The 26660-nt window shown below is 34.4% G+C and overlaps 2 protein-coding genes across 3 annotated transcripts in view; one reads left to right on the forward strand and one right to left on the reverse strand.

Moving 5' to 3' along the window:
• The window catches only part of LOC137488715 (uncharacterized), a 731364-nt gene that overhangs the window by 288385 nt on the left and 416319 nt on the right, over positions 1–26660 (reverse strand). The window lies entirely within an intron of this gene.
• The window catches only part of enpp1 (ectonucleotide pyrophosphatase/phosphodiesterase 1), a 117831-nt gene that overhangs the window by 88926 nt on the left and 2245 nt on the right, over positions 1–26660 (forward strand). For both annotated transcript variants that reach the window (NM_001030168.2, XM_087297371.1), the window contains 4 exons: positions 9103–9229; positions 16165–16239; positions 23833–23965; positions 25732–25876. In NM_001030168.2, the coding sequence (NP_001025339.2) occupies positions 9103–9229; positions 16165–16239; positions 23833–23965; positions 25732–25876 (480 nt within the window). The remainder of the gene's footprint in view (positions 1–9102; positions 9230–16164; positions 16240–23832; positions 23966–25731; positions 25877–26660) is intronic.

Here is a 26660-nt window from a genome sequence, read left to right on the forward strand (position 1 = left end):
TGATGAATCATCTGTTGAACTGCATCTTAATTATCACAAATACTGCAGAAGACCTATTGGAACCCACATGGATTTTCATAGAAATCAGTCAAGTTTGGTGAAGGAAAAATCATGGTTTGGGTTTACATTCAGTATGGCGGTGTGTGAGAGATCTGCAAAGTGGATGGCAACATCAACAGCCTGAGGTATCAAGACATGTGTGCTGGTCATTACATTACAAACCATGAGAGAGGAAAATGTATCACCAAGATAGCACTTATTCTTATACTTCAGCCTCCACATCAAAGTTCCTGTAAGCAAAAATGGTCAAGGTGCTCCAGAATTGGTCAGCCCAGTCAACAGACATGAAAATTATTGAGCATGTCTTGAGTAAAATGAAGGAGGAGGCATTGAAGATGAATCCAAAGAATGTTGAACAAGAACACTTTCTTTGCCATTCCAGGTGACTTTATTAATAGGTTATTTGATTCATTGCAGAGATGTATTGATGCAGTCTTCCAAGCTCATGGGAGTCACAATATTCATTCTTTTTCCACTGCACCATGACTTTATATTCTATACTGTACATTATTTCTGTTAAGTGACAAGACATTTGTCTAAGGAAAGTCAGACCTTACTTTCCTAATTAGATAATTGAAAATCAAAGCTTAATTAATAATTAAGCATAATCTAGAGGCCGTTACCTTTCATATAAGCCACTTTTGATACCAAATAATCAACTAGACGTCAAGTTATTATTTCTTATTCCTAAAACTTGCTTTGGCAACAAGACTTTTGTCAGGTAGTGTAGCATTTCCCGCTTTTTTTTATCAGTGCTTTTTACGACCTGTAACAGTTGACAAGATTGTAAATAAGACACAAAATTATTGTTTTTGTTACTAAAATTGCAAATAATACAGAAAATAGATGTTTCATCTCAATGTTTATTTAACTTAGTAAACACAAAAAATATGAAAATTGTACCTAATTATTTCATCATAATATAAGCTGAATGTAAGATTCTGGAGACAGAGACGGTCAGAAATAGGTATAGTGGTATAGTCTATAAGTTAATAATTTCAAAACTAATTGTCTCTAAATACTCTAAATACACAATATTTAAGTTAAGGTTTTGTTATTATTCAAAAATATTTTTCAATATTCTAGAATAACACTTATAATTGCAGTCAACCAAAAATAATTGAAACAACTGTTAGTATAAAAATATTTACATATTAACATTTATTAACAACATTATCACTTACAAATCAATATTTATAATATTATTATCAATATTTGTTCGCTTTTCTCCTCAATGTCAACCTGTGTCTTTGCTCTAAAACAGAATTCATCAAAGCGGAACTTTTCAGATTCTTCACTTCTGGTAGCTTTTAGTCCACTGGATGAATATATATTTTTAATATAATGTCAAAGTTGACTTTATTTTGCTATAAATAAACTATAGTGTCCTGCAACCACTATGCAAATACATCAAAAGGTGTCTGAAAAATTTTTAACTTTTAAATTTTTGAATCAGATGTGGTGATACTTGAACATAATGCTGTTTGCTATCATTAGTCAGAGGTGGTATTTTATAATTAAAAGGGAGTTTGAGTTTATTTTTGGAGAGCACTTTAGTAGTCGACACCTATGAGAACAACATTAGTCATGTATTAAAATCAATGCAAATGGAAATCTAATCTGCAGGTATACCTGCTATTATTTAATTTTGGAGTATGCTAGCATGAGAATATTCTCGGTGTGTACAGATATGGATAATTTTGATATCACGGGGTGTTTAAAGCGGAGTTTATTGTTTTGTTTAGCTCAAACAATACCTCATTTTAAGCCCTTTCTATGCTGCACAGCAGGGGTTCTCAATGGATATTTTCCTGTGATACTTATCTGAAGACTTTCAGAGGGATTTCAATAAGCTGCACCCATTTCCCAAGTAAAAACATCAAACGCAAGAAGTGATATCTAAATTTACTTTGACTTGTATTTTATTGCTGCCAATACAACAATCATAATTTAATGTGTTTCTCGTGATTATTATTTTTTTCTTTCAAAATAAAAACAGTAAAGCATTTACCACTTTGTAATGCTTCCATTTATTTTCGCAACATTTAAAACATGCCTAGGGACTGAAGTCACTAAGTGATGAAGTGTTTTAGGTGTAATTTTGTCCCATTCTTCCTGCAAGTCTTTGTTGTCACATTTTGTGCTTCAAAATACAACACACATTCTCTTATGGAGACAGGTCAGGACTGCAGGCAGACCAATCAAATACCTGTATCCTCTTTCTCCACTGTCAGGACTTTTCCCAAAAAAAAACTTTACAGCGCTTCTGGACACTGTTAACATAGGGCTTCCTGTGGGACAGTAGTCTTAACTGGCGTTTCTGGATGAAACTGCATTTTGTGGTACTTGACAAAGGTTTGCCGAAGTAGCAAATGTTATGAAATCGCTTATAAATGAATAATGATTCTTGTTGCAGCGCCATCTGAGGGATCAAAGATCACGGTAGTTTAGCTTAGGTTAGCGCACTTGTCCTTTATGCACTAAAATTCCTCAAGATTTCTTGAATCTTTTAATTACATTAAGCACTTTTGAAGTTCAAATATACAAATTAAAACCCCCAATGACATTAGCTGTTTTAAATCACATCATTATTTAACCAATTGATCTGATTACCAGCCCTAAATTCCTCCTGTCCCAACTTTTTTTTTTTATGTGTTGGGGGTCTAAATGACAGGAGGAGATGTATATTTACAAATGAAATTAAGTATATGAAATGACGAATGAAATAGTTTGTGTTCATATTGTCTGCAATGAAATACAAGTCAAAGTAAATTTGCAAATCACTACTTTTTTTGTTTGCGTTTTGTATTCTGTCCTAACTTTTTCTGATTTAGGGTTGTATATCCTACTGCTATCCTAATTATAAACAGTTGATTATAATTTCAACTGTTGTAGGAAGTAATATGTTATATATTTAGAGTTGAATTATTTAGATTTTAGACTGCTGGAAAATGCATCATTACAAATGTTTTATTACAAATGTTTTTTTTTTTCAAATTGTAGTCCTACTTAAGAAACCAAGGGCACAGTATTAGTAGTATTCAACTTAAAGTGCATTTTAAGGGCCTAACTTAAACAGTCAATTCATTGGACAACAGTCCAAACTAAAATAATATTTTGTCCATAAGAAAAAACATTACAGGAAATACAATTAAAAAATTCCTTGTTCTGTTAAATGTCACTTTGGAAATATTACAAATTAATATAAGGTTTACCGGAGTGCTAACAGTTTTGCCTTCAACTGCACATAGTTTTAACAACAATTTAAATACAATTTTACAGAGATTTAACTACAAATCCAATTAATGTGCTTCTTTTTAAAAATGTAAATGTCTAGCAATGTTAGAGTGTGATGCTAAAAGAGGCTGTCTGTCATGTTTTCTGACCTCACGGTGCATGTGCTATTCATTATGTGGCAACCACAGAGTAAATCACACACTCCGCATCTTCATCACATTTGCTGACACTCCACACAACTAGACATTGATATACTGCACCCGCACGTTAACTCTTTTCTCCACCTCGTGCACTTCTCGGTTTGTTTTTGTAATTGACTCAAAGTGATTGTTCATGAAAACAATTATTTTGTACTTGTGTTATATAGAAATACATTTGAAATCAGAATTATTCACCCTCCTTTAAATTTTTTTTTTTTAAATATTTCACAGATGATGTTAAACAGAGCAAGGACTTTTTCAAAGTATGTCTGAAAATATTTATTCTTCTGGAGAAAGTCTTATTTGTTTTATTTCAGCTAGTATAAAGGCAGTCCATTTTAACGTCAAAATTATTAGCCCCTTTAAGCTATATATTTTTTCGATTGTCTACAGAACAAACCATCGTTATACAATAACTTGCCTAATTACTCTAACTGCATAATTAGCCTAGTTGAGGTTGTAAATGTTACTTTAAGCTGTATAGTATACTTTTAACTTAGTATGTATTGGACTGTGTGAGCAATAAACACACTTCTTAAATCTCCGACAACACTGTTGACGCTAAACAGGAAGCAGCCGGGTTTGTCACATTTTTGGGGTCCCCAACATTTCCATTGTGGTCTGTGCTAAATGCAGCATGCTTGTGTATTTGCATGTGTTGCGAGAATTTGCATGTGCATGTGTTGTTAGACTGCTTACCCAGTGTTGGAATGGATAGCAAGTAAATAAAACGATTGGACACATCACGTTTTTCTCAGAAAACATGATGTCAATAACAACCAAAGGGATCCAAACATCCAAAGATGAATAAAATTAGGTGTAAAAAAATTAAATGACACAGAGGAAAAGTATCGAGCACATGAAAAAATGGAGGTGTGAAAAGGCATGGACCCCGACAGGAGCTGAAATCTCTCAATAGTTCCTCAGCAGCCCTGACCCACATGTTACATGTCAGTGTAAATGAATATTAGCTACTTTAGTCTCAACACCTACATTACCAGATGATGAAGGAGGACCATCATCCCAAATATATTAAAGAAAACTTTCCATTTGTTTCAAAGAAAGAAAATAAAGCCGCTTGATTGGCCCCATCATCGGACCTGAATTCAGTAGAATTAAAGAAATAAATATCCGGGTTGAGAGTCAAGACCCACCAAGTTTGGATGTTTAGGCTCTGTTGAAATCTGAGAAAATAAAAAATCACACCCGAGCAATTTATGTTACTACATTCTCCATACGAGAGCCATTTTAAAGCTATCTATCAGTAGTTCAGTACTTTTTCTCACTGTGTCATCACACATAACATGTTATTTTAATTATATGTTTGGATTTTTAGGATTTTTACCAAAATCTGGGTCAATCTCATGTCAACAGCTCCTTTAGAAATATATTTACTGTGATGAATCAAGATATGTTCAATAGGTATTTTACCCTGTGGGTATGTGTGACAAGAGTTGTTATGATAGGAGTAAGGGGAGGCACTGCTTCAAAGTAGAGTTCAACCGATTTTGTTTTTATCCAGTGTTCATTTTAAAATTATGTGTGTATATATATATATATATATATATATATATATATATATATATATATATATATATATATATATATATATATATATATAAAATACCTATTTGGTTTACCTAGGGCATTGCAATGCACAAATCCAGGCTGTTTGAAATCCAGCAGGGTAACTAGCTATGTTTCCATCCACCTATTTTAATGCGCATTTTGGATGAAAAACGGTTGATGGAAACGACAAGATGCGCATCAATTTTGAAAATGCGTGTAAAAACACTTGCACATAACTGAGTAGGATAAACTTTTTATTCGATAAAAAAAGATACCCATAAACTACAATAGTAATACTTTTACTGAACAAATTCCAGTTTGCACATGTGATTTTGTTATAAGTGATGATAAAAATGTGGGTGAATTGACAAACCAGCTGGCTGAGCACACTGTAAAACATCTGAAATGTTGTTTTGGTCATTTTAAAATGACTTAACCGTTTCAGTATTAGCGTTATTATATTATTAATGATGACATTCAGAACTGTCAAGAGCTTCTGTGCTCCGCTTCTCACACCTTCAAATGCCACCTGCATTTGTCTTCTGAGGTGCAAGAAATTTATTAAATAAAGAAAATATTGAAACAGCTCCTTCTACCACAGCAAATTTTGTCTTTACTGTAGATATTTGACTCCAGATAATCAGGAAGAGACGATTTTGTTCTCTTTGTTTTATTGGATGGAAATGCTGCTTTATACACATGTCTTATATGCAATAATCCATCTGCTGAAACTATTTGACTAGAAACAAATTGGCTATTTATGCAAATTGCAACAAACTTGCTTTATGTATGTGAAAACTAAATTAAGTCATTCAAAAGCAAAGTACACTCCATTTGATGCAGACCCAGCATTATGAGAGATCGAATCATATCTGATTTGTGCTCCTTCAGCAGGGCTGATGCAAGATTTAGCATTTTTTCCTTCTGAAAGATTAAAGCTGGAATTTAGAAACTGCGATAAGATTCACAGTCAGGGGAGTGTGTGGGATGGCTTTTATAGCAAGTGCATTAACTTTTGCATTGAAATGACTGTAAATAATGCAAAAAATTCACTGTAAGATTTACTGTATGTTTAACATAATGGTGTGTACATTTTAGCTTTCATGACTCATGCAGCAACTGCAAGCCGCAACCTGAAAGATTCTGAGAAATGACATAACAAATCAGACAACAGTGATAGCTCACGCTTTAGGCCTGATGTGAATTTTTTTTCTTCTTTTTTTTTCTCTTTTTTTGCTGTTGTGTTTTGTGTTGTTTGTTTGTTTGTTTGTTACTTTGCCTTCAAGGACAAGGAATTTGTGGCATGACTACATTTTTAATTAAACATTTCAAAGGCTGAATGTTAAGTGTGTATTTCTGTTTAAAAAGTTACTTGTGTAAGAATTATTCTGTAGATGTATCATTTGAGCTCTCAAACTGACAAAAAAATTTTAATTAAAGTAAACCATGGTAAATGAGTTTTTTTTTTTTTTTTTTTTTCACAAATATTACGTGGCCTAAACTACTATACTTACATTTAATTTGGTACAAATTTTGTACATATCGGACAGTTTCTTTGTGTTTTGCTAATATTGATTTTAAACAAATGGTTATTTAGGCCTATTTAATCATTCACTTATTGTTTATGTGCAATAATTAAGACATAAAATGAGAAAGTAAAATATAATCAACAAATTAATAAAAATAAATAAATAAAAACGTAAATAAAAAAGCTTACATATTGGCTGTCTCAGTACTATTACTTAAAATAACAAACACTATACATCTCTAGGCTAAACACTGCTTTATTTATTTATTTATTTATTTATTTATGTTTATTTGTACTTTGATTTGAGTTGTATTTTATTTCTTTTGTGTTAATTCCCGAAATAAATTCCATTCCACTTAACAAGTTTGCAATCATAATAATTTTTTATTTTATTTTTTTAAGATTTATAAAGGAATTATAATGCTTTGTTTCGTTATTTCATCTTTATTTACAAGTAACTGGGTATTTACAGCTGCTGAATATTTCTGTTAATTCGCACCCCACCCCTTTGTGCCCTCTTAACCCACATACTCATACACCTCATACTCCCAAACCTGTCATTTACCTGACCTGTATCAACACAGGCTTATTGGGGACATGTGCTCAGGGTTTTGGGCAACTGTAATTGTTTTCTAGCACAATCAGTTTGCTCAGTAGCTGACCTTGTCACTATCTTCGGACTGGGCTGGGCCAGGCCTGGCCGTGATCAAGCATTTGTATTCAGTCATTACTTAATTATCCTAAAGCCTGGTTTATACTTCTGCGTCGAGTGATCTGCGTGACCCATGGGTCCTTCTTGCACGTAGCCGTGCATTCATACTTTTGCATGTTGTTTCTGTTGCTCTGCAATAACACTTCTGAAGCGCTACCTGGCAGTATGTATGGCAGTTATGTTCCTTTGTGTCGAATTTTTTCACTGCTGTTTTCTTTTTTTGAATGCTACCTTAATTTACAAGTGGCTAAAACTCGCTCATTTTGAGATTGGAATTGGTGGACATGCTACAACTTTAATTAAAGGGGTAAACACAAAACAACCGTCCGAAGCTCCTTCATGGGACTCCACACTTGTAAACTCTCACTGCATCTGGCTCGTGCGGCTCTCACCTCCGCCCACACTCGTCAGTGCTAACAAGCCCACCAATCACAGAGCTTTCGCTACACGTCGTTGTGACGTGTCGTTATATTTTTTGAGAGATGCGTGTCAGCGTCGCCGACGGCCATAGCGAGGGCTATGCGTCCACGTGTATGCTGCGCCATAACATATGCATGTGCTTGACGCACAAGTATAAATCAGCCTAAATTGGGTGGAAAGCTATGCCATAATTAAAAATATTATAGGAACATTTTACCAAAGTCGGCCTAAGCAACACATTTGTAGGTCAACAAAGTTGCACAATTGCCAACACTCTAGGTCCTGCAATAACGTCTCCTCCACTGGCACACATTGCACGCACAAGCAGAGTTGAAGCAGCGCGTATATAGAGCAGAAAAATCTATCTTGATAGAAAAATCTGTTGATCTTATCGATGTATTTATTGGACAAAATTGCTAACTTTTTACTGTTATTTATTGTGTTATTGATCATCAGTGCACTGTCACTTTAATTGAGTTTGAGCAGAGGTAGAAATAGACCCAGCGCTAAAATGATCGCAGCACTAACGCTCTGTTTCTGTGTACGATACGAAAGCTCTAATATGTATTGGTTAGCATAGACCCCAAAAAAAACACACGTTGCGTGTGTGATGTCAAAGAGGTGTAAAAATGGGGACTTCCAGGATGGACAAACACATGTCAAGAAGCAGGCTTACCATGACAGAAAGGATGTTAGTCCTCTTTTGTTACAATCCATTCTGAATAAACAAAGTTTACATGCTTTGTCCTTGTTGCGTTAATCATTAAGATAAAAAATAAACTTATTTTTGTTATTCAAACAACACTGAATTGTAGTTGAGAATGTCTGTTATAACAGCCTACGTATTAAAAAATATTCGGGTTTGGGTTCATAATTACAATTAATCTGTCGAACCAGATTTCACCCAGACACAAGGTGCACAGGCTCGGGTAGTGTCAGGTTTCATTTTTTTGGCCTTGATCTAAAATCTATCAGTAATGTATTTGAGATTGTCAAATATGTAAATGCTGGGCTCTAGAAGATGTATGAAAACAATGTAGCCCTAGGCATGAACAGTATCACAGTATCACAGCTCCCAAAAATGTATTAATCACATATTTCTAGTTTGCTCATATCTGAATAGTGTTGCACAATACTATAATTTTATATGAAATAAATGTAAGTATCTTATAGTTAAGGTCATTTAATTTAAAGTTAGTAATGTTAATGTTAGTGTAATGTTTTTCTTGTAAATGTGTGAAAATATTGATTAACAGGAAGGTAATGACAGCCTTGTCACTGTAATTTCTGTCAGGATGTGCGTCATTCACTTGATTATAATCATTGAGTAACCCTATCCTCTGTTGATTGATTGTCTTTCCCTCTGTCCAACAAAGGTTGTGCTGCATCCTTCTGCAGAATGGTGTGTGCGTGCAGATGTGCGAGTTCAAGCCAGTGACAGACAGTCTTGCTCCATCTATAAGAACAATTCCTCTATGAGCTTCGGCCTCCTGCATCCGCCCAGTGAGTTTAACAGGATGTCTGTATTTATCCAGAGATCTTTAAAAAAAAAAAACTATGATTCCTTTCACTTCTGTCCACTTTGTCTGTTAGGAAATTGCTGTAGAAATATAGATTATGTGTGATTCTACTTGTTTTTATAGCTGTTAAAATGTCATTTGAATTATTTATATGATATGCTACTCTCTGGAAAGAAGTTAACAGTTAGAAGAAGTAGTTTTAAATGAAAAACAAGCCCTAAGTAATCTTGTTCCAACATAAATTGATTAAATTAACTTACAGTGCTACTAGAAAGTATTTATAGCGCTTTACTTTATCCACATTTTTTTTTTGTTACAGCCTTATTCCAAAACTAAATAAATTCAATTATCTCCTTAAAATTCTATACACAATACCCCATAATGTCAATGTGAAAAAAATAGTTTTTGAAATTGTTGCAATTTAATTAAAAATAAAAAAAACTGAAAAATCACTTGTACATAAGTATTCACAGCCTTTGCTCAGTACTTTGTTGAAGCACCTTTAGCAGCAACTACAGCCTTAAGTCTTTTTGAAGAAGATACCACAAACTTGGCACACCTGTCTTTTGGAATTTTTGCCTATTCCTCATTGCAATACCTTTCAAGCTCTATTAGATTGGATGTAAAGTGACGGTGTACATTATGCCATTTTCAGATATCTCTTGAGATGTTCAATAGGATTTAGGTCTAGGCTCTGGCTGAGGCAATTAAAGACATTTACAGAGTTGTTGCAAAGCCACTCCATTGATATTTTGGCGGTGTGTTTGGGTCATTATCCTGCTAGAAGATGAACCATCGCCCCATTCAGGATATCTCAGTACATTGCTGCATTCATCTTTCCCTCTATCCTGACTAGTCTTACAGTTCCTGCTACTAAAAACCAGAGACCAGATCAGACCAGAGAATTTAGTTTATTATGGTCTGAGAGTCCTTCAGATGCCTTTGTCAAAGTCCAGGCAGGGAGTGGCTTCCGTCTGGCCACTCTACCATATAGGCCTGATTGGTGGATTGCTGCACAGATGGTTGTCCTTCTGTAAGGTTCTCCTCTCTCCACAGAAGAACGCTCAGACAGAGTGCTCAGACAAAGACAGAGAGCTCAGACAGAGTGACCATCGGGTTATTGATCACCTCCCTGACTAATGCCCTTCTCCCCCGATCACTCAGCTTAGATGGCCAGCCAGCTCTAGGAAGCATCCAAACATCTTCCACTTACGGATGATGGAGGCCACTGTGCTCATTGGAACTTTTAAATCACTAGTCTTGATCATGACACAAAGATGATAATCAATGACAGATGGAGATTCGGCTGTAGGGAATAAAGGGTTAAAGTTCATTTTCACAACAACACCACAGTATAGCCAACCTAGTGCTATGTTTGTTCCTGTCATTTTTCTCACTGTTTTTCTCAACATCAGCTGTTACTACACACACGCGGCACGGTCGTTTTTCAAAATAGTTCAACTTTTGCCACTGTGTGGATTAATACTGAATGTGTGTCATTGTTATTACTTGGGTTTATGGTTAAAAGTAGAGTAATATGCTGGTGTTTAACTGCATTGCTTTATTGCACTCCTGTATTGGGCTCTCATATACTCTGTGCTACTTCATAGTCAAGATGAGCATTTCTCTCTGTCTCATGCTAAACCCAGTCAACGCAACACACTGGGTCATCAGACCAATCACAGCAGATTAGCCTAAGGAGTGTTTTGGGAAGAAATTAGAGAACAAATCATATGGGAGTCGATAGGATAATTAGGTAATAGATAGAAAAAATTCTGTCTAAACAAATTGATTCACTAACAAATTGCTCCTAACAATGTTATTTATGGATAGCACCTGTAAGTCTATAAATGGAAAAACACGTGTAGTGGTTTTAGTATGTGTAGTATGGAAAAATTCTTTTAAAATATACAGTCATTTGACTTATTGTACAGATTTTTTTTACAGTGTAGGTAAAACAAATGCATATTATAAGACAATGAAAGTGTTTTTTGACCTTGCATGCATATCAGACTGTTGGTGGAGACTCCCAAAACATGACCTTTTATAATGCATAATAGGAGCTCTTTAAGTTGTCTAAAAAATTAAAAAATAAAAATGGTTGATTCTGCTCTTTTTAAATAAGTACTTTGAACAAGGACAAAAATACTTTTTTGAGTGATGAAGAGGGAAGTATATAGAGGCAAATATGAAATATTAAAATAACTTTCAAGAAATGTAATTCAATAATAAGGCAAATGTTGCACACTCTACTACGTTCCAAGCCTAAATCTGAATGTCATAGAGTCAGTGAAGTTTTTAATCAATCTTACTTAGCAAACATTAAAGTATTGTCGCTGACAGCTGCCAAGTCTGATAGATTCTGGATGCAGCCTTTATGATGCAAGCTGAGATTGCATCATTCAGAGATGCAATGTCACACACAATGCACTCAATGGAGTGAGTGACGTCACTGTGATGGTTAGGGTTAGGGGTGGGGTTAGGTGAGCGCATTAAAAAGCATTGGATGCAACTCAGATTGCACTGCACCAGGGGCCTCATGTATCAACGCTGCGTACGCACAAAAACTTTGCGTGCGCCAGGTTTCACGCTCAGAATCGCTCACGTTTGGATTTACTAACGATGAACCGAATGTTGGAATGTGCGCAGCTCCACGCCAGCTTTATGGCTGGCGTATGCACATTTTTTGTGCGTGTCTGTTTTATTTCCATTGGTGAATCCTAGAGGCAGTTGTGTCAAATTGCTCTCTACAAAGTGTCTGAGCCTTGCAATGGCAGCTGTATGAGACAGGTTCATCTAGCAGGTATATAAGGTTTCCATACCATAGAGTTGACCAGCCAAACATTAAAGCGCAATTTGCAGCGGTCGCCTGTTCTCCCAATGTAATCTAAGCTATCTACTGCACGCACATTCTATAAAGACACTATCTGAAGATGAATTTGCATGCATGAATCAGAAACATTTCCATTCAATAAATGTGCAAATAAAATATGATGCACAAACTTATTAATGATTCTTTCTTGTCTTTCTCGTGATAAATAGTTGGCAAAATCTGATATGTAGCGGGGGAAAAAAGAAGAAAGAGTTCATCAGACGCTGGATTCGAACCGTGTTCATGCTCGAACGTGTCAAAACATGTTGACATGCGTTTTACGAGCTGCGCCACTGAGACTGTTAAGGGTGCTGCAACATTTTACACCTATAAATCACACGATTTATTTTTTAATTCATTCAGTGCGATGTTCAGACCCACCCAACTGTGTTAACCGCATCAGCTAAACTTTCCCACCCTATTTTTTTTTCTTTTGTTGTTAATTCCGGAGGACAAACTTGCAAATAACACCGTTTTCTCTGGTCTACCTCCGAAAGCAGCACCTCCAATTCACATTCTGTTCAAAGTTTCTCTTTTTGCTTGCTTTTGCCATTGCTTTTTCGCTGGGTTTTGCCAAAGTAGAGTCATTAGCATATTTATGGGAGGCAGGGAGGGGTTTTGTGCTCTTGCATGTTGCGCTCAGTTTCACGTTCATTCGGATTTACAAAAGAATATGCGTGAGATTCGGCGTACGCAGTGTTTCATACATCTGAATTTTTTTCTGCGTACGCACATTTACAGCTTTGTGCGTATGAAATGTTTTAGTATGATTTCCACACAAGTCTTCGTACATGAGGCCCCAGGTCTGCATCCAGACCCATCTCGCTAAGTCAGTCCTTTGCAACAAAACAAAGTGCCCTTGCAACCAATATAGCAAGATCTCTAGGCTATCTCAGGGTGCGTCTTTATCAGCTCACTTGTTCAATAATCAGAGTGCTGAAAATTAATCCAGTGCACTGAACACATTGTTCACTGAAACGTCTCAGAATGCACTGTTAAAATCAGTGAGCTTTGATGCTTACTACAGATGTTCCCTTAATGGACACTGTGGAGAGCAAATTATATATTAGTCATGTGTAACAAATTACTAAACATAATGACAAACGAAAGATGTTTATAAAAAAAGAAATGTACTTTATTTAAATTTAACTACATATTAACATGGTTAGACAGGTACAGACAAATCTAGCAAACATTTATAAATAATTAAAGGTTGAAATGATTTCCAAGTACTGGGTTGCAGCTAGAAGGGCATCCACTGCGTAAAACATATGCTGGATAAGTTGGTGGTTCATTCTGCTGTGGCGACCCTAGATTAATAAAGGGACTAAGCCGAAAAGAAAATTAATGAATAAATGTTGCTGGAATATGAAACGATAAAATTATTTAGCTTTTAAGTACTTTTAAAAACATCAAAAAGTTCATAAATGACAAATATTAGTTCTGCTGTGGTTTATAATGTCCAGTTTTGATGTTGTACAATGAGGAAATTCTCATGTCACGCTCAGTTTTGTAGTAAACCAAGTCCTTCACTGCCCTTAACAGTGCTCAAATTTAATTTGTTTACACAACCTTTTGAACTGGGAAACTGATTGAGACACACCCACAGCATCTCAACTTTGTGTTGTATGTCAAATGATTTAGCATCATGGTAATAATATTCTTAAACATTGCTGGATAAGTTGGCGGTTCCTTCCACTGTGGTGACCTCGGATTAATAAAGGGACTAAGCCGACAAGAAAATGAATGAATGAATGAATCTTCTTTAAAATATGTTAATGAAGTTAGCATCCTATTAGCAAAATGCTACAAGTGTTAACAGTTATTGTTGCTAGCAAAGTCTCAGGGTGTCTCAGACCCTCTTTACACTAATACGCTTTAGTTTTAAAACGCATAACTTTTGCTACGCTTACGCCTTCTGTCCACACTACCACAGAGTTTTCAAGCCCCAAAAATGGTTTGGTTTTATAAAGCTGCTGCACCATGTCAGTGTGGTTGGGGAGAAATGGAGACATCTGAAAATAAAGGCGCGGCTGCAGACATTTGCTATCTGATTGAGTATTTTTCACAATATCAAGTTCTTAAAGTTCAGGCTTAAATCTTCTCCTGGTAAGTTCAGACTTTGCAAGTTTAATATGGTAAAAAAAAAAAACTTCTCAGGACACGTCAGGTAAATCTTCGAAGGGAACAGTGTAGGCTACTTTTTAAAGTAATTCACATCACCCTGGCTATGTTGTTTCACTTAACATCTTAACAATAAAATGAAAACATGATATAAAGAACTGCCTATTTTCATTTTGAAATTAGACACAACTTAACAGACATAAAATGTTGAGGCATCGTGTAGCTGCATATTTACACACGATCATCATCTTTACTGTGTGCATATTTATAATAAAATAGTCTAAATGGGGCCTCAATCATCTCCCTTTTCAGTAGTCAAGGTACTGATCAGAAAGTCAGCCATTTTAAGCCCTTTTCAATCACTTAATTCTTTTGATATGTCCCATGATGTACCATGAAAATCAGGCAGCATTGATGCTCACTAAATGTTTCCTTAATGGAAGTTCTGAAGGTTGAAATGTGAATCAAATGAATCAGTCCCCTAAACAAAAGTAATAGTTATCATTTTTTAAAATGTTTTTTTTTTAAATACAACCGTTATTTATTCTTATTCATAGCTAGAAGGGTACAGATTAGTCTAATGAACAATTAGAACTGAATAATGGTTAAAAAAGCATCATTATAAACATTTATATCTTCAAAATATCACTTGTGTTGTTGTATACCAGCAGTAATATTGTACAATCAAGACATTCTGCTAATGTTACAATGTGTATTGAAAAAAAGGTACAGTAGACAAAAGCCATAATCATGTTAGTATCATTTTAGCACAACAGTAGCTAGCATCATGCTAGTACCTTTTCTAATCATGTTATCATCGAGATAGACAAAAGCTTAATTTAATACTGTAACTAACTAGTAAAAAGGGTGCCATGGTGATTCAGTGGTTAGCACTGTCACCTCACAGCAAGAAGATTGCTGGTTTGAGTTCAGTTGACATTTATGTATGGAGTTTGCATGTTCTGCCCCCTTGGCATGAGTTTCCCCCACCATCCAAAGACATGCAGTATAGGTGAATTGGATTAACTAAATTTTCTGTAGTGAATAAGTGTGTATGGATGTTTCCTAAAACCGGGTTCCTTCTGGAAGGGCATCCAAACATATGCTGGAATAGTTGGCAGTTAAATCCACTGTGGTAACCTCTGAAATAGAGAATTAGGGAAAATAGGGAAAATTTATGAATGAACTAGAAACAAAAACCCTAGCAACTAACCAGACCAAATTAGTATTAACCTAGCAACCACCCAGATTTACCTAGCAACAGGCTTTTAATTAGCACCCATTTAGCAACCATCCATACTTTACTAGACATCATCAAAATTTGTCTCAGCATTTTTTATTCTGTATACTGTATATGTGTAGTTCAACACTGTATTTTCAGCATCATTACTGCAGTGATCCTTCAGAAATCATTCCAATATTATCCTTTTCAACTCAATAAGCATGTATTGTATTTATCAATAAAACTATTGTACTGTTGAAAGGATTTTGGAGTAGAAGTTTAAAAGAATAGCGTTTATTGGAAATATGAATATTTTGTAGCAATGAAACCTTGAAGCCTTTGGTATGACTTCTGGTCAAGTACATATTAATACATAATTGCTCAAATAAATCCTTAAATTCTTTTAAAAACCAAAATCTTACTGATCCCAGATGTTTAAATGGTAGCGTTTAGTTTAGTTAAATATATTTAACCACACAGTTTTGCGATTTGTCCAGTTTAATAACAGAGCCGCTATGTCTACTCTGTTGTTGAGTTTGTATGACTGAAAAATCTCTCTCTCTCTCTCTCTCTCTCTCTCTCGCTCTCTCTCTCTCTCTCTCTCTCTCTCTCTCTCTCTCTCTCTCTCTCTCTCTCTCTCTCTCTCTCTTTCTCTCTCTCTCTCTCTCTCTCTCTCTCTCTCTCTCTCTCTCTCTCTCAGACTTCAGCCCTGCAGGAACTGAGCCAGACTCTTTAATTACAAGCAACATGGTGCCCATGTATCCTGGTTTCAAAGGTAAGGCGTGTTTAATGATCAACCTTTTAGAAAAACACAGTCAGACTGCAGTTAGAGTTCCTTATACCTGGGAAATGGTTTTGTTTGCATATTTTGTGCATAGTTTGCATGTTTGTTCTGAGAGAAACTTTAGAGTGTATTTTATTTATATTTATTAATATTTTCAAGTAGATTTACTGTTAGCTTTTATACCTGAATTTAAATCAAATGTTAATGCAGAAATTAATATTAAAGTTCATTTTGCACATAATTATTTCTGGGTTTGGTTGTATGTTATGTAATGCTAGAAACCATGTTGTTTTGTCAGTATTCTTTATGTTTTATATTTATGCCAAAAATACTGTACAGTTTGCAGACTATAGTCTCTGGTATGTCCTTGTCAATATTCAACCAACAAATGCTGAACTTTGAATTCACAATAGCTTCCAGATGTCTGTTTTACTTAAACTCAAGCCATAATTCTGCCTTCCAACTCCATAACTCCTGAGAATGTGCAGCTTTTCTTTGGAAAAGTGCAATAAAATGTCAGCAAAGGAATGCTGAAATCAATAAAGCTTACAGATGTTAATCAGCATTATGGTTTACACCAAGGGAATACAATTAATAATTTATAGGAAGTTTCAACATTGTTGTTGTATGTTCGAACCATTCCTACTTAATGAAAAATGATGAGTTTACCTTTATATATCTTAAAATATTAAGTTGAAACCTTGATTATCTTTTTTTTTTAAATACTGTCGCTAAAAGCCTTGTTGTCCTGATATTTTGTCATTTTTTTATAGTGTACATGAGGATCATGATTGCCATTTTGGTGTTTTTAATGTTTTTTTCCAAAGATTTTTGGCAAAACATGATTCTTCTCTTTTTTACATAATTTGTCTCTTTTAAACTCTTTATTTTTTTTTTATATAAAGATATCTGACATTCCTTCAAAGGTTTAAATCTGCCCTATAATTAGAATGCCAGCTGAATCACAGCTGAATTGAGGCCAGTCTGCATTTAGACCAAATATAAAAAACACTGTCTCACAGGAGTGTCTGACCTGCCAAAAAACACCTAGGAATGGTATAAAAAAAGAGCATCCTGCAGTTTTCCTAGAGTAATCCCATGCCTCTGCTGTTAAAAACGGACTTGATGAGAGAACAGACACAGAGATGCTGCCTTGCTGGTCTAGTAAAACTGTAGACAAACGGAACAGGATGTATTTGAAGGGTCTTTGAAGCCTTACAAACAAGCTGTTCAAATGTAAAATGCAATTAAAGACACAATATGTAATATTTATATTCACTAAAATATCCAAAAAATACAGGAATAGAGATATATACACTCACCAACCACTTTATAAGGTATATCTTATTAGTACCGGGTTGGACCCCTTTTTGCCTTCAGAACTGCCTTAATTCTTTGTGGCATATAGTAGATTTAACAAAGTGCTGTACATATTCCTCAGAGACTTTGAACCATATTGACATGGTAGCAGTTACTGCAGATTTTTCAGCAGCACATCCATGATGCGAATCTCCCATTCCACCACATCCCAAAGGTGCTCAATCGAATTGAGATCAGCTGACTTTGGAAGCCATTTGAGGACAGTAAACTCATTGTCATGTTCAAGAAACTGGTCTGAGATAATTTGCGATTTATGACATGACGTGTTATCCTGCTGGAAGTTTTTCTAATATTCTATTGTGTAATTTTGGTGAGCCTGTGCAAATTGTAGCCTCAGTTCCCTGTGCTTAGCTGACAGGAGTGGCACGCGGTTGTTGTCTTCTGCTGCTGTAGCCCATCTGCTTCATGGTTGGACATGTTGTGTGTCCAGAGTTGCTCTTCTTCATGCTACAGTTGTATCGAGTGGTTATTTAAGTTACTGTTATCTTTCAATCAGCTGGAACCAATCTGGCCATTCTCCTCTGACCTCTTGTATCAACAAGGCATTGTTAAAATATCGCTGGATATTTTCTTTTTTTTGACCATTCGATGTAATCCCTAAAAGTGGTTGTGCGTGAAAATCCCAGTAGATCAGCACTTTCTGAAATATTCAGATCAGCCCGTCTGGCACCAACAATCATGCCAATTTCAAAATTACTTAAATCACCTTTTTTCCCCATTCTGATGCTCAGTTTGAAATGCCTAATGCATTGCTGCCATTTTATTGACTGATTAGAAATTTGCGTTAACTAAAAGGTGGACAGGTGTACCTTATAAAGTGGCTGGTGACTGTATTTGAAGAATGTTTGAATCTAAAAAAATAAGCATTTTTAATCTAGAGACACAGACCCATAGCTGTCAACATATGAATGTTCGCTTTTTATTCACAGTTTATTTTATATTGATTAAAGTATAGTTATTTGGTTTTGTTTGATTTGTGTCTTTAAGAATCCACAGATCGATAAAGAAAGCATACGATTACTTTCATAAGTCGTTAAAGATTTGAATATACGCTGTTAATGTTTCCATTAAACAACTTTAATGGAAATTAAGTGAATATGGCTGTTTTTAATATTAATTTCAAAGTGCTTTCTAGTTCCAAGTTCTTTCAAGAACTCAAGTTCTGTTTCAAGAGATCATAATTCTCTTGAATAGCTTTTGCAATTATATCACATTTGCAATTGGCTCTTTGATGCTACTTTCGCTTTTTATAGAAAGATTAAAAAAAACAGGAAGAAATATGGGAAACTACTTAAACAGGATAATAGCCGGATAGAATGGTAAAATACTGGAGAATCTCAGCAAAAACAGGAGGGTTGACAGATATGCACAGACTCTGACCCATGTGTGATTATGTTAAACATTCTCCATTTTTTTCTCCAACTCTCTCAATTCTACATTCAGTCATTGCGTCATTAAATTATGCTTTTGTTTGTTGTAAAATACTCGCCCTCTAGTGGTGGTAATTACATACTGTGCCTTTAAAAGTATTATATTACAATTGTATACATTTTAAACATATTTTAAATGTATATAATAGGTATTTATGGTTTTAATTTTTATTAATGATACTAATCAGGAGAAATTAAAATTTCACAAAGCAAGCAGTTTGTCAGTCTATACTATTTTAGATGTATTGATATTTTTCTCTTTATTTTTTAATATGTATTTAACATTTACATTTTTATAGATTAAAGCTTTATTTATTATGGTTTTTGTTTATGATTTTTTGTTTCATATTTATTTAAAAATCCATTCAGTTTTAGTTATTTAAGGATATAACATTGAACTAAATTAAAGTGAGAAATGATTGCTTGGCTTAAAGCTGAAATAAATTAGGAGCATATGGTTGAAGTCAGGTATATTAGCCCCTCTGAATTATAAGCCTCCCTGTTTATTTTTTCTTCAAATTCTGTTTAACGGAGAGAAGATTTTTTTTTTCAACACATTTCTAAACATATTAGTTTTAATAACTCATTTCTAATAACTGATTTATTTTATCTTTGCCATGATGACAGTAAATAATATTTTACTAGATATTTTTCAAGACACTTCTGTACAGCTTAAAGTGACATTTAAAGGCGTAACTAGGTTAATTAGGTTAGCTAGGCAGGTTTGGGTAATTAGGAAAGTTATTATATAACAATGGTTTTGTTCTGTAGACTTTAGAAAAACAAATTAGCTTAAAGGGGCTAATAATTTTGAATTTAAAATATATTTTAAAAAATAAAAACTGCTTTTATTCTAGTTGAAATAAAACAAATAAGACTTTCTCCAGAGGAAAAAAATATTATCAGACATACTGTGAAAATGTCCTTGCTCTGTTAAACATCATTTGTGAAATATTTAATACAGAAAAAAAAATCAAAGGGGGGCTAATAATTTTGACTTTACCTGTATGCGTACATTTGATATGCACTGCATATATTTTATTTAAATTGATGTTTATTTTAAGTACCTTTCTTTGTGGTTTATTTAACTACAATATATCTGATATAGTTGCTTTTAGAATGTAGTTTTTAGCAATTTGCCATAACTGATTGCAGTAGACAGTAGTAAAATGTGAGTTAACAGTTGATCTCAGATTTGAGAAGAGTAATCCTGTCAAATCTTGATGTAGGCAGATCTGAGAATGTTGAGTTTGCACAATAAGCCATTCAGCACCGTCAACCTCATTAACTGGTGTTTTGCTTCAACCTCAGACTCTCATCAGTGGTAATTGCAACACCGGTGTATGGTAAACACTTTCTTCATTGTGTGTTGTGCAAGTTTTTAGATCAGAGTGCGAGTTATCCATTTAATTTACTCAACTAAACTGGGTACACACTAAAAGATTTTCTAGACATTTAAACACAAGAACAAAAAGTTCTTGGATTTCACCATTTCGCTTGAATATTGTTTGATGTTCTGAGATTTAACAAACAGCATACCACACACACACACACCACCATGACTTCAGTCAGAGTCCCAAATGTATGAAGGGCTCTATTTTAATGATATAAGCACATAGTCTAATACACAGTGCAGATACACATAGCGCTTGCTGGATAGGGTTTGAAGATGGAAAATATGTGTAAATTCTTATTTATATTTTATTATACTATTATATAAATGTATATGAAGGGACTAAGTCGAAAATAAATTAAATGAATTAATATTACTATATTTTATTTTTTAAGGATACAGCTGTGGATACTTGGGTATACATATGTACTGTATATAGCATGGACATGGCATAATTTTTCTGACATTTTACAACAACAATTACTATTGTCATTATAAAACAACACTTTACTGTAAGGGGTAGGTTTATAGTTGGGGTAGTGTTAGACATAATAAAGTACAGTGTAATGGAAATATTATAAATAATCAAATAATTCTCATTAATTTTAGGCCCGATATGCATCTCTTCTAATAACAAGCGGGAAAACAGTTGGTGCACCCAGTGCAAGGTCTAAAAGTGCTATTTTTGTTTTCTAAATGAGTCATGGGTGTGTTTTGAGAGTGATTAAACCAATCAGAGTCTTATCTGTGATTGCCTTTAAGATTGAGTTGTGTTCGCACGATGTCGCAAACACTGTTTACATGGCGAACTTCAAATTCGTTTATTTATAGAGCAAATTTAAAAGCAGTACATAAGACAAGGTAAGACAGAATATAAAAACATAGAAATAAGGCAAGAGAAATGTCTGTAAAAATGTTGCAGCAGAAAGGACTATTGAAATAATCTTAAAAGGCCAAGATAAAAAGGTACGTTTTAAGAAGTGATTTAAAAATAGATAATGATGGAGCCCTTCTAATCTCAAGGGGCAAGGTGTTCCACAACCGAGGACCCGACACAGAAAAAGCTCTGTCCTCTCTACATCTCAGCCTGGACTGAGGAACTAAAAGAAAATTCTGATCACTTGACCTAAGAGATCTCACGAGAGTATAAAAATGAAGCAGCTCTAAGAAATAGGATGGGGCTAAATTATGGAGGGATTTATATACCAGTAAAAGCATTTTAAAATCAATTCTGAATTTGACAGGCAGCCAATGAAGGCCTCTTAGAAGAGGCGTAATAAACAGAAAAGCTGAAAAATAAAGCATGCAAGCAAATCATCCTCAAAACAAGCCGGATTCCACCAATGCCCCCTTAAGGCTGGTTTATACTTCTGCGTCTAGCAATCACAGTGACTCACTGCGCCTTGCCTTGCACGTAACTATGCGTTTATACTTCTGTGTGCTGTTTGTGTTGCTCTGCAATAACACTTCCAAAACACTAGCTGGCAATAGGTTTTTATTTTCCTCTGTGTCGAGTTTTGTTTTTTCTGAACGCTACAAGTAGCTAAAAGTCACTCATTCATAGTCGGGAACAAGCAGATGTGCAACAACAACACAAAACAAAAGGTTTCATCTGGAGCTCCTTCAAGGAAATCGACACTTGTAAACACTCAATCATGCTTGTAGTCCTTAGCACTGTCCACAATCGTCATCAATACCATACCCACCAATCCCAGAGCTTGCGATATGCATCGTTGCGACATGTAGTTACATTTTTTTGTGAGGTGCGCATGAGTTTTGATGCCAGCCATAGTGAGGTCTATGCGACCGCGTGAAGGCTGCGACAAATCAAACACGCGCACTTGATGCAGAAATATAAATCAGCCTTCAGGTCAGGCATGTCTGAACTCGGTCCTGAAGGGCCGGTGTTCTGAAAAGTTTAGTTCCAACCCCAATCAGACACACCTGGGGTAGCTAATCAAGCTCCTTCTAGGCTTTCTAGAAACAACCTTGCAAGTGTGTTGAGGCAAGTTGGAGCTTAGGTTTGCAGGACACCAGTTTGGACACCCCTGCTTTAGGTGAAAAAAAAGATAGCATTGAGGAGGTAGCAGTTTTTATATTTATGAAGGCAATAATAATATTTTACCTTTTAATCTTATTAATTTTTTTTGTATTAAATATATTTGTGTGCTGCTGCACATCCCTGTGTGTAATAAGTATCAATAACACACACTTTAAATAACTTAATAATTCACAGGCTATTTCAGTTGCCTCATAATAGCAGCGCATCAACAATGTGCCTTAACACACCTCATTTACATACCAGCATGCCCATGGGTGCACAGATGGGTACAAATCATTTGCTATTTAAACAATGTGCAAATGATACCTGGATAAAAAATTTGACCATGTTGAAACTAGCATCATACATTTTGAAATATTAGGGCCCTAAATCCTTCTTAGCACACCTTAAATCACACATAAATCTGATCAAATAAACTTCAGAATTACCAAGATAATACGTAGGATTGTTCTGAAGTGGCTGAAATTGGGTCTTTATATCTTATAGTGTGTGCCCTGCCTAACATGATATGGCAATCACATCTGTAATCCATTACAAATCACTCATCTGACTGTAAGTTTCTGCCTATCGTTATGTGTGAGTGATCTGAACATCACAGTGTGTTTTTGTGGTTTGTATTTTTGGTGAACCAGTATTTCATAACACATTAATCTGCTATCAGTGACTGACAGTTACACAAGTAAATTGTTTCTGCATTTATCATAGCAATTTTGTAACCCAAATAAATGTGGTTTGAGTCTTTTTTTATGAGTCTGTGGCACTTTTGCAATTATTGCAGATGGCAAACATGCTATACTATGTGGCTGTTGAGTGCTTGATTCTGATTGGCTGATAAACAATCTGGTTTCCACTTAAATGCAAAGCTAAAGTAGTTCCAGGTAGGTTTTGAGCTCATTACAGTTCCGTATCACTACACTGATCCAGATTTCTGTTATTTTTAACAACTGCAACTGTTAAAAATCATATCAAAACAAAATTCAAGGCTTTGAAGTCTTAAATGTGTCAGAAACTAGTCCTACACAAAGGAAAACTTACAAATGTCTTAAAATAGAGCATCTGAACTGTGTGTTTAAGTGTGGTAAGCATAGTATAAGAATCATAATGATTTATAAAAGATTATGTATAAATATAGTTATGACCAGCACATTTTAATAATGTTTTGATCATGGTATTTACAGTGTTAGATATCATTTAGTGTTACCATGTTTTCTCTCTCATAAACCTCTCCTGTAGTGTACTGTGTTTTTGTGTTCTGTGACTCTAAGAACTTTATTTGTTCATAGTTTCCTTGTTTCATGTCTTTTTTTTTTTTTGTACAGATATTTGGACTCACTTTCACAATTTTCTGCTGATAAAGTTTTCTGAGGAAATGAATGGCATCAATGTTGTGAGCGGACCGATATTTGATAATGATTTCGATGGAAACTACGACTTCATGAACAAGGGAGTCCTGTAAGTTTAGACAATAAAAGTGTGCTAATATTTCTCAAAAAAAATGGTCATCATAGAATACAGATTATGTCATTATTTCACAAAATGCTAAAGAAATATTAGGGGGAGGGTTAAGTAAACATTTAGATATACCATGGACATAAAAAATAACAATTTATAAACACTATATTATTAAGTGTGCTTGTATTTTTTTTACGATTGTTTGCGATTATTTGCCCTACAAACAACCCAGCAAGCACACAACATCCTAAGATGTTAATATTAGATAAGATTTAGGTCATGATGTCAGGTGACCAAAATTCAATTCAAATTCATTTCAATCCAGCATCTAAGGACAACAATATTTTAATGCCCAATAACGACATCAAATTACGTTGATGTTTGATTAATTTTAAATTGTGTTGGAAAGGGACCAAATTCCAACGTCTGATAGATGTCACAGTGGTGTAACATGATTAGACCTTGAGATTTGGTTGATTTTAGGTTGATTTTAGATTGGACGTTGGACATTGACATCAGCCTGATGTTGTTTTCTGACGTCAAGCCGATTCCAAACAAAATCCAACGTCCCCACGACATCGGTGGATGTTGCGGTACAACGTCAATATGACGTCATGTTGACGTCCTGTGCCTACAGGGAAGTGTGTTTATGACTATACAGACAAAACACAATAATATAATATGAAAATTTCAGTTTGCAACATCAAGCAGCGTAACAAGCTGTTTTTGATGTCTAAAAATGAGAGGAAGTGAATGAGACTGGAAGTCTCGAGCCAACAAGATTCAAATAGCTGTGTCCGCTTGTATGCAAACAATAAGGGCAATATAATGTATATAGAAATAATGTAATCTTAATCATTCCAAATTTAAAAAAAAGAATTTTAGTTGTGGCTATACCATGTTTGTAGATTTTTAAATAATTTTTGTAATGTATTGCTTTGATGGAAAAAAAAGATTTTTAACATTACTAATCTTGTCTTTAAACCCATAATCCTTAAAATATCAGTACAATATGCTAATTTGATGCTCAAGAAAGGATTCTTACTGTTATCAGTGTTGAACATTTTTTGTGTGATTTTAATGAAAACCATGATACATTTTCTTCAGGATTCTTTGATTAAATGATCAAATTCAAAAGAACAGATTTTATTTAAAATATTTTCATATTATAAACAGAAATATATCTTTAATTTCTTGAATTTGTCTTGTACAATAACACTGACAAATAATGCACATTTTATCAATATTTTAGAGACTAATCCACATTTTACAACAATATTTTATTGTTTTTGAATATTACCAACATTTTATTCAACCAATTTAATTCAAGCTCTTTAAAAAATGATTGTTTAAAACGGTTGATTTCTAAAGTTATAAGGCTAAGTAAAATATTAAAATCAGTTAGGACTTTCATGGCGCTGCATACTGTATACTAGGGTATAGTTACAAAGGTGCTTGATTTAAAAAGATTGATGGTTTAAAAAGTCAATGAATGTCCTTGAATCTGTTGTTGATGAAAGTGTAGGAACCCAATGTCAATGGCTTGTTTTTCTAACATTCTTCATCATTTATGAAGTTTTATGTTTAACAGAAGTTTAGAACCACTTGAAATGTTAATTTTTAAGTGAACTTTTTGTTTTATACATTAGGTTCTCTGTTACTATCTCATAAACTGTTCATACTGCCCACTGGTGGCCAAACTATGTAAAAAAAACAAGTACTTGGCAACAAATAAGCAGATGCAGATGATTGTCCTCTACTTTCAGGAATGGAGCACCGATTCCTACACATTTCTTTATTATTCTTACAAGCTGTAAGAACTCATCTCTATCAGTGCGCCAGTGTGAAGGTCCTTTAGACGCCGTGAGCTTCATTCTGCCTCATCGTCCTGATCATCTGGAAACATGTCATGTATGTAGTCAGCCATTTATAAACTACAACCGTTAATATAATATACACAGGAAGTATTGAGTAATTGGCTGCTTAGGTAACTTGTTAACTATTTTTTTAAACTCATGCCACACTTGTATTAGTTTAAAGGCATAGTTCACCCAAAATAAAAACCTTTTAAGTTATTTACTTACCACAAAATCACTAACAATCAAGGTTGTGAAGTGATACATTACATTTTGTTTTTCACAATACAATTGTAGAAATATAACAATTTATCAGTATTTCCAAACAAATAACATGTATTGTAGGTTTCAGACATGTAAATACACATAAAGAAGGCCCATACAGAATCTGCACCCACAGAAATCCACTGATTTTTTAGCCCATTATTGAGTCAATACATTAAAATAATATTTTCTGTCATATAATATTACTTCAGTGGATATAAATATTATTTAATTGGATTTGCATGGTAAACCTTAGATAAAAGTTAAACAGTATTTGTTTACTTCATGTGTAAATTGTTTTGTTTCTATACTCTCAAAATCATTCTGTGTAAACCTATTTTTTTTTTACTACATTATATGCAGTAACAGCAAAAAATGTCCACAAATTCTGTCTTGCAAAACAGCATTTCTGGTTTTAAGTGTTTAACCTTGTTTTGCCCGGTTTCTGTCTCTAAACATTTTGGTAAGTCTTCATATTTGGGGATAATGCTTTCTTCTATAAGCTGAGTTTAATTAAATTAACCGCAGGGCTGGATGACTAAATACTTTTTTAATAGAGATCCTGTTGTACTTAA

Source organism: Danio rerio, chromosome 20, assembly GCF_052040795.2.
Source record: "Danio rerio strain M-AB ecotype USA chromosome 20, GRCz13ab, whole genome shotgun sequence".
NCBI classification, from domain to species: domain Eukaryota; kingdom Metazoa; phylum Chordata; class Actinopteri; order Cypriniformes; family Danionidae; genus Danio; species Danio rerio.